We start from the raw sequence: 9,616 nt of genomic DNA, 5'->3' as shown, positions 1-9,616 counted from the left end.
GGCCGGGAGTTGGGCGGGAACGTGTCCGAGGGCTTTCCCGCGGAGCAGGAGGGCCCGGCTTTCAGCCCCGTGCGGGTCTGTGAGTTCCTGGTGCTCAGCCCGCGTGTTTACCCGGGGAGGAGAAGGTGGCCGTGGGGCGAGGTCATTCACAACACACAGCCTTCGAGTCCGGGTATCAGGAAAAGATCTTGAGAGCTCCTACTTGACTTGTTTGTTGGGGTTTTTTTATACCTCCTGTGGTCCGTAGTGGGGATGTCGGTGGTGCTGCTAGCTGCGGTGGCCTGTGACTGAGGTCTGCCCCAGCTGCAGGGCAGGAAAGCTGGAAAACGTCTCGCTGAGAAACGATTATTATACAATAGTGGGTTGTTACAAACAGCTCTGGTAGCCTAAAGCGCGTCCCTGGGTCTAGTACTTGAGTATTTTAAAGGGTGGAGCTGAAAACCGAGCTGTCTTTCAAGAATGCAAAGTAGCAGCTTAATTATCAGATTAGGTTCCTTTCACAGGCCGTTGTAATGACTTGGGGCATTTTTTGTGTGTGCAAGTTCCTGAATATGATTAATGTAGTGTTACCACTTGTAACTCTCGAGTTGCTGCTCTCCAGCAGAGTAAACCAGCTTCTGCTGAGAGCTGGTGTGCTTTTCCTGTAAGGCAGGTGCTTGGGATGGCCTGGTCTGGGCAGGACGTGTTTCTGATGGCTTCGAGGTGTGTATAGTGTGTACTGGATGACTGTGTAAATGTTAACAGATTGCTTTTCCTGCCAGGCATTCAGCTCCGTCCTTATCAAATAGAAGGTGTAAAGTGGCTGGTGCAATGCCACGAAGTCCAGCATGGCTGTATCCTGGGAGATGAGATGGGTCTTGGGAAGACTTGTCAGGTTTGTTTTCTTCTAGAAAATTATCTTTGCCTCACTTCTTTATTTTCAGCCTAGTGTTTCTGCAGGATGAGGAAGATAAAGCGCCCTAATGCTTGATGAGTTTAAACAGCCTCATCCTGGAGTTTGTGCTCGAGAGAGAGCTTATTGTTTCTTTCATTTCTTAATCACTTAAAATAACTGTTAAGTCCTAAGTAACACTCCAAAAAGATTTAACTCGAAGAAGGTGAGTGGTCATTTTAGACAGACACCTTAATGCATAATTCATGGCGTGCAGGGTTGGAGGTGCAATATACATCGGGTACAGAGAGGATGATGTTATGTTGATGCATCCGCACCAAGATGATTTTTGAGCTTGTCCACACGTGGATTAAAACTTGCAAGTGTAAATTTTTCACAGGTTTGTGGTGGGGTTTTTTGATAAGTTTTTCAGTGGGTTTCAGTCTTGCTGAAAAATGACTTTGAGCTTTGCTTCGACTGGTGGTAGTTGGTGTGTCTTAAATAACAAACTGGTACTTTCAGAAAGTGGTGCATGGTAGACCTTGTTTGTGACTGGGAGAAAGGGCTTTGGAAATTGGCTGCAGATACCAAGTTCACATTCTGGAATCTAAGCTTTTTTGTCATTGATGGTGGGTCTCAATAAGTATTTGATGAGCCTGTGGGAACTAGCTACAAAGCTCAATGAGTCAACAGTTTAAGCAGGTTCAGGCTATTGGATTGAACCCTTTCCTTGTTATAAAATAAAATATTTTCCTTGCCTTCTAGACTATTTCTCTACTTCTTTATTTGACAAAAAAAATAACTGACAAGGAGAGATTTCTGATACTTTGTCCCCTGTCTGTTCTGAGCAACTGGAAGGAGGAATTGGAGAGGTAAGTTTCAACAGCTGCCTGGCTCATCATATTTTTGCACAGCAAGTTACAAAGCTTCTTTAAAAATTTGCTCAGTCCAACAATTTTCTTCCTTTCAATAGGAAAAAATAGCAAAAAGGGAAACTACTAAACCAACAAATCAATACAGACTATGCAGTTAATTCGTGAGCCTTACAATGCTGTGGTTTATGTGAGCTCCTCCAGCTTGCAGTGCTGGCTGGCTGTCCAAATGCCACCACTAGCTCCTTGCTTTTTATTGATTTGTAACTCTCCATGCTCAGCCTCTCTAAGGCAGAATCTGCTGAAGACAGCCAGGATTCTGTATGTTGAAAGGTAAGACCCAGGCTGAATAGTATCTTTCTTGGCATGCTCACACATGCATGCAAAATACATTACATCCATGCATGCAGCCCATCCTCTCTGGGGTGCCAGGACTGTGCTGAGGGCTCATTTGCTACACCCAGAATTTACACACTTTTAAGCTGGAGCCCAAAGATTCCTTTCAAGAGGAAGGGGCAGAAAGTTAAACATTGGAACAGAAGTCTGTCTGTGTGGCCGTTGGGTGATGCTATCTCTCAGCATCTGAAGTCATACAGGTTCCATTCTGAAGTGAGCTGGCCTGACTTGGATAGACTCCTGGTTGGAATAGCTGGGGGAAAGTGCTTCCCTTCATAGATCAGCAGTGAACAGCTATCCAGAAGGAACATTAGACAAATATCGGTGGTGGGATTAAATGAGGGAAAAATTTTATGGTCCCAACTCTCCATCCATGGAACTGGTTATATCTGCTTTTTGATTAATAGGGTAGATTATTGAGGCCCTGACTTGGACGTCTGTTGCCTTCTGGCAGGCAAGGGCGACCTGGTTCAGTAACGGCACGGCGACCAACCCCTGGTCGCTCGGGCCACATGCACACAAGCACCAACGTGGTGGAAAGCAAAATGGCGTTTATTAACATGCGGCTTGGTATTATATAGCCTGAGTGACGTCACATCCGTCCGTGACATCACCGCGGGGGGGGGCGTGGAGCCCTGTCTTTCTGTACAGCGCGAGATCTTCCGGCCGCCAGACCCTGGCTACAGACGTCTTTGCTGCAGACATTGTTTACCTGTATTTTAGCATGATTTAGGCCAATTCTTTGGTCCCAGCTGGGCAAACTGTATTCATTCACCTGCTTCTCATGAGCTTTTTCAGTTAAAAGTAACAAGTCGGCCAAGAAACTGGTTTTCAGTCATCTGCCTTGGACTTTTGAGACCTTGGGGAATGCAGTTTCTTTAGGACTTGTCCAAACCAGAACTGAGCTGAGGTGCCAACCTGAGAAGCAAATTAATCAGGAAGGGGTGAGATTCACAAGCTGAGATCCAGCTACATCTCCCAGGAGAGCAAGGTGTTTGAACAGGAGGTTCTCATCATCTGTGCAGTAGCTGTCCTTGATAATGGGGTCCAGGGTTATAAACACATGAAAGACTTAGTGTGGCTGATTGTTTTCTCTCTGTCTTCCTCTTGACCACAGGTTTGCTCCAGGTCTTTCCTTTGTGACATACATAGGCAACAAGGAGGAACGACCCAAACTGCAGCAGAACATGAAAGAGCAATCTCACTTCCCTGTGCTTTTGACAACCTACGAGGCACGTGATGTTTTTGTCACTTGAAAGGAAGGCTTAAGTTTTCCCTCTCCTTTTCTGTTCTCTGTACCAGCGAGCTTATGCCTTGTCCTCCGTACTCATCTCTGACCTTCCTCAGTGATTTTTTACTCTGTAACCCACTTCACAAACTGATCCAAGTTGCTGTAGTTTTTGTGTCCCTAAGATAATCTATTCTAACCCCAGCTTTACTGCATAGTTGTATCACACCTCGAGTAAGCAGAAAGACACATGTCCATCCTTAACTACTGCTAAATGCTATCTGCATTGTCTTTGCTTGGTGCCTTACAGACCTTTAGCATTTCATAGAAGTGTACACATGTGTGATGTTTATTAATATTCTGTTGATCAGGCAATGCAAGGACACTTAGAAGTAAGAGTTTGCCTTTTCATGCCCTCTTCAGCACACCCTTCTCAGACAAAACTGTTATTTCTGGACTGCAAAGTTGTGAGGTTCCTGTTACAGTTGGTAGGACTTTGGGCTGAATCTGATCAGAGCACGCCTGAGAACTTCCTGTCCTGCTGTGAATGGAACCAGCCAGAATAGAGTTGCTTCTTTGGTCACTGCTTTGTATCTTGCATGATTTGGTCCTTAGTTATCTGGAGTGGGAAAAAGCCCTTATTTTTCTCTTAGGAGTCAGTCACACTCAGGTCTAACTTCATATCAACACTTTTATTTTAACAATCTCTTAACAAACACATCAACTTGACGTTAGATGAAAAGCCTCTCCTATGGCTCCTTCCCTGATTCCCCTTCTGATCTTCCTTTCCCTTTGCCTTTTTGCTTTCCCTCTCCAAGTTTTTTACTGTCTCTTCCCACTGGGAATTGTGTGACCTATGCTGACCACTTTGAACCTGAAACTTTTTCTGTGTTGCACAAGCAGGAGTGGGTAGCAGTGATAACCCTTGTCCTGAATGTGATAAATGGAGCAATATGATGCTGAAGCAAATCCAAGAAAGTGATCCACTGTTTCAAGATACTCACTTAGCTAGAATTGTTCTTGTCTCTTTTGCTTTTGATAGCAAAATGTTGTGCTTTTTAAGGATTTCTCTTAAGTGACTTTATTTCTCTTCCTCTGAATCTGAAGCTGGGCAAGCAATGCGTACACTTTAAGATACTGTCAGGTCATTGCTATAGTTTAGATTAACTCACTGAAGCATATGTTTGATTAGAGTGAAAAAAAATTGTGTATGGTGTTTCTTACTAAGTGAGAAAGAGATGTAAAACTTTACAGAAGTGAAGAGCATTGTTGGTGTGCATAAATTTCCATTAATTCTCTGAGGTTCTACTGCTGGTGTTTTGCCAGGCAAGTGTTAAAATGTAGGAGATCACAAGAGCTTGTGGTTACAATAGCTGTCCTGTTAATTTCCTCGGATAATAAATGGTTTCATTCCACTCTCCTCCATTCCACCCTAGTTGTAAGCAGACAAAAAGATGCTCTGATTCTTAACTGATGTATTAACTTAAGTCTTAAACCATGGTTCATTTCCTTTCATTGCAGATCTGTCTGAAAGATGCAGCATTTCTAAAATCGTGAGTCTGGTTTTAATTTTTTTCAAAGTAAATTCTGCATGTCTGTCAGTGATTTCCAAAGTGTACGTTTGTATGTTTGTGAGATCCCACACTTGTTTCACAAGGGCCAGGGGTGTTCTCTGCATGTGACTAGAGCTTTGTCTTTACCAGCTTTCAGTGAAGAATCTCTAATGTCAGCTGAGATATACATGAACTTCCCCCAAGTGCAGTTTTCAAGCCAATTATCTCAAAATAATACGATGCACAGGGGCTTATAGCAGTACACTATCATCAGTCCAGAAGGCTGATGTTTAGACTAGAGCTCTTCAAGAGCTTCAGATTATAAAGGTATTAGATGCAAAATTTTATGAGATTGACCATTATGCTGTAGTGATCATGTGCTAGTACCACATCTTGAAGTTTATTGCCTCTTACCACTAATCAGAACTATGGAGGGTTTATGGAGCATTATGCTTTCTAGCAAAACTGATTGCACAGCTGAAGTTCAGCCCATAGGAAGCATCCTCATGCTCATGCAGGGTTTTACAAAATTGGGAGGAATTTCCTGTGTAGTAATAGCACCAATACTTTGCAATAGTGCTTAGTGGTGTAACAAATGCTGGGAGCAGCCAGATACTAAGAATGGCTCAGGATCTTTGTAGGAGCAGAAACCCAGGGACTCCCACTGACACCGTTTTGCATCTCACTTAAATAATCAGGCCTGCTGTGGGTGCCCTGTTGTCTGTCTGCAAAGCAGCTGCCTTTGGCCGCTGCTGGAAATAGGAGGTTGTGCTGGATGAGCACATCAAGATAGGAGCCAGGCCATATGAAAGGTAGCTGTGGCCATACTGTCCTTATAGTTTCATATAATGTCCTGCACTGCTGTGTATGTTTTCCCTTATTTTGCAGCTTAGCCCTGATTTGTAATACCCAGGGAAAGCACATAACTAGCCCTAGTATCACAGAAGCCTCAGCTCCATTGCTGTTTCTTACTTTAAAGGCAAGCATGTAACCTCAAAGCTGTGTCACTCAAGTTTGGGGCTTATTTGTCCTCTAGTATTCCTTCTGAAAAAAGTGGTTGCTAATCGTTTGTACTTTGTCCTGTGTAGGAGCATTTGAAACCATTTGTAAAGTTAGGTCAAGAGTTATCAGATGTCCCACCACCACCACTCCTTACCAGCAGTGTAACAGCACAAATGAGTTGAGCAAGAGCTCTGCTCTAATTTAATGCCTGAGAGATCAGACTCTGCTCTGCACATGAGCTTTTGCAGTGCTTCACACTGAAGCCTCCCGTGTGCCAGTCAGTTGCTGTGCCTGTAGGATAAGATTAATGACATTTGACCGTGCTGGCAATGGAGAGCCACTTTTAAATAGCAAAGAGGGGAGTGAAGTGAAACAGAAGAGCTGTGAGGAGAATGCAGGTCACTGTGATTTCTGCCCTTCTGTTCCACCAGAATGAGAGGCATGTGGGTAATAAAAACTGAAGGGTCATGCTTTCCGTCCCCTGCCTACCCATCAGCTAGACTTGACTGTGGAAATCATTCTGTGATGTGGGAGTTGAAACCCAAGTGACAAGCAGGCAAAAACACTGAGGACTGAAAAAATCTGGAGCTTGTATTGAGCCTAGTGTGGATCTACTAGATCACCAGTGATTCTGAAGATTACTTGATGAGACACTGCATGTATCTGTATCAAGCTCAGAACAAGTTGAAGCTCCTGCCTTAGGTGATTTGCAAAAGGCTTGTAATGGCATTTCTCCCTCATCATAGTTGTTGGGTTTTTGCATAAGTGGTGGGACCTAGTTTTTGTGTCTCTTTTTTTGCAAATCATAGACCTCCTTAAGCGTTTGACTGACTTGTGTTTATGTAATTTCCCCATAGAAACAGGGATGGCAAGAGAAGCCAGAAGTTCAAGCGCATTTTACTTAGTTTTGATTTCAGAAAAACTATGCTGCCTACAGTTACGAAGTTGTGTTGGCTCTTGAAAGCTAGTACTTCTAAATTCCTCCAATCCTACTTGTAACGTTTGCTTGTCATTCGTGGGGTGGGACCATCTCCAGTCCAGCCCTTCAGAGCCACCACTTATTTCCGACTTTTTGTACTTACAAGAGTGAATTGTCAGCCCCTAACTGAAAATGCTGTTTTATGTTTCTTCAGATTTAACTGGGCTGCCTTGGTTGTGGATGAAGCTCACAGACTGAAAAATCAAAGTTCTCTGCTTTACAAGACGCTTTCTGAGGTAAAATAATTCATCTATCTTTTAGTGTCTGAAGACTTTTTCTGCTTGTCTGTTTATTGCTTTGATTGAGCCAAAACCAGTTTCTGTCATAGTTGGTGAACAGATTCCCATATTTAGTGGGAGACAGAGGCCTATCTTGTTGGCTTTGCGTGGAGGTGGGCAGTATTTGGAGCTTCTCTCTCATTCTCTCTCGTGTTTGGGCTTGACACGTTGGAGAAATTTGAGAGACTTAAAAGTGTAGAGCAGACAGACATAGTGCTGAACCACAGCTATGCTACTGAAGTGATAGAAATCTGGCTGACTTAAGACAATACGAAGCAACAATAGGCCATCTCCAGCTCTGGGAGGGTGAAGGAATCTTTGCCTAGTTCATGGGACCTCGAGTAATGAACTATTGACTTCCATAGTCCCGTTTAATGGAGCCACTCTTGTTTATTGAAATTAGCAGAATTGAGCAAGCTTCCAAATCACTCTGCCAGGGTACAGAGAGTGCCTGAGAGAAGGCTGCAGTCGTCATGGCAATGAAACATGGGCATTAGATCTGGGCATCATCAGCAGTGAACTACAGTACCTTTAAACATATTTTTTTTAATTAAATTCCTGAAAGTCTTCTATCTTCTGAACATAGTGTGCATTTCAGGAACTTTGGTTATAGTCACAAAGAAATAGGCATGGTTCCCCTTAGCTCTCCTAATGTATTTTCTATGACCAAACATGAGAGAAGACTTGTATTTCTTCAAAGGTAGCCATATTCCCCAAGTCTCCTTACAGGTGTTAGCAACATGGATCAGATAATGTTACTGTGTTTGTCAGTTAGCCAGCAAATAGAAATGGATCGTAGTATTCTGTAATTTCATTTCACTGTCTTACTCCAACAGCATTTTCCAGTCATCATTACCTAACACTGAGTAGGCAGTACTAGGCTCTAGAGAGCACAGGTCTGAGAATTTTAATGGTGTCAGTTTTGCACTTTGTTTTTACTTTGCTTGCACAGTCTCGGTTGTGTTGGTGCCATCCTAGTCGGTTGGGTGGAGTTGTTTGACTGTCACACTGTTCCTTTTGTTGGATTGTTCCAGCAGACACTTGCAGCATCCTATGGGCAGTTCTGTGCCACCTGTCATCTTTAGGTAAAGCTTAAGAGTGGTGTGGGTGTAGTTGTATGTTAAGTAACTTCTAATTTCAGCTATTTTCTCCTGATAATTTTGTTTTATTGCTGGTTCTTTCAGTTCTCAGTAGGCTTCACCCTGCTACTCACAGGCACTCCAATCCAGAACAGCCTCCAGGAACTGTACTCCTTACTCAGCCTTATTGAGCCTGATATCTTTCCTAGGGAAGAAGTGAAGGAGTTTGTTGAGTATTACCAAGGGATTGAAAAGGAGAGTGAGCCAGGTCAGTAATAAGCAACACTGAACTTCAGTTAGAACCAACTGTTATCTTGACTAGGAAGCAGGCATGTTGTGTCCTCTTCATTTGCTTTCTCTCAATGCTGATGAGCTTTAAAACAAAGCCACTGAAAGTAAGGATTACTTACCTTAATGTAGCTCTTAAGTATTTCAGATAAGCAGCTATGTTTTGAGTTCTCTGTTTGTAAAATTTGGCTTGAATCTTTTCACTGATAGGTGTAAGGTTCCTTATAAATTTATTTTAAAAATATAGTTGTGAAGGTACTGTATAAATTTCTTACATTTAATGCAGTAATCTCTTTTCTTTTTCCCTGCCTCTGCACAGCCAAAGAATTGCACAGTCTTCTGCAGCCATTTTTGCTTCGAAGAGTCAAATCTGAGGTGGCTGCTGAGCTGCCAAAGAAGGTGGAAGTGGTTCTGTACCATGGAATGTCAGCTCTGCAGAGGAAATACTACAAGGCCATTTTGACTAAAGATCTAGGTAACTGAGTGTTTTGAATCCTGTCAGTTAATTTTAAAACCAAAATGAATTAGTTTTGTAAATCTGTGCACTGTTTTAGTGAAGCACAATATGCGTAGAACAAACATGCCAAATTCAGTGTTTTGGGCTGCTTGATCTGTGTTTTTAGCTTGTCATAAGAGACACATGAATCTAGAGCTGAGCTGTTGCAGAGCTAGTGATGGTCAGCTTTGGGATTCTGCTTTGGGTCAGCCTGTAATTGGAAATACTTATCACAAGGTAATCCTGCTCCTATTGCATGTTTATGTGGTCAAACAAAAGGGTGGTACAAGAAATTTTGGATCTGTGGATCTCTACAAACTTTTCAATAATAGCACATGTGCTATAATGCAAATTTAAATCTACTGGATGCAGACATGGGTTTCTTGGGAAACCACAGGGCCATATAGACAATGCAGCCACAGACCCTTACCATAATAGCTTGCTCCTTGTCACTTTGCATATGAACTGACTGTAACAAAGCATCTTGAAGTATGAGAGAGAAAATATTTGCTTCTGTCTGAATTCCTCCTCTTACATCTATGCATACCACATTGTATGTCTTGCCAGTGCTCTG

At 42.8% G+C, this 9,616-nt stretch overlaps 1 protein-coding gene across 1 annotated transcript in view; it reads left to right on the top strand.

Annotated features, from left to right (window-relative positions):
- Window positions 1-252: 252 nt before the first annotated feature.
- Window positions 253-9,616, top strand: part of CHD1L (chromodomain helicase DNA binding protein 1-like) — a 22,868-nt gene continuing 13,504 nt past the window's right edge. The window contains exons 1-8 of the mRNA XM_009998257.1: window positions 253-283; window positions 762-874; window positions 1,637-1,743; window positions 3,257-3,371; window positions 4,889-4,920; window positions 7,056-7,137; window positions 8,364-8,526; window positions 8,866-9,021. Coding sequence (XP_009996559.1) covers window positions 253-283; window positions 762-874; window positions 1,637-1,743; window positions 3,257-3,371; window positions 4,889-4,920; window positions 7,056-7,137; window positions 8,364-8,526; window positions 8,866-9,021 — 799 coding nt within the window. The remainder of the gene's footprint in view (window positions 284-761; window positions 875-1,636; window positions 1,744-3,256; window positions 3,372-4,888; window positions 4,921-7,055; window positions 7,138-8,363; window positions 8,527-8,865; window positions 9,022-9,616) is intronic.

Source organism: Chaetura pelagica, unplaced genomic scaffold (genome assembly GCF_000747805.2).
Source record: "Chaetura pelagica isolate M959 unplaced genomic scaffold, ChaPel_1.0 scaffold65, whole genome shotgun sequence".
Lineage (NCBI taxonomy): Eukaryota > Metazoa > Chordata > Aves > Apodiformes > Apodidae > Chaetura > Chaetura pelagica.
Note: the sequence above shows the minus strand (reverse complement) of the source record. Positions and strands in the feature narration are given on the sequence as shown.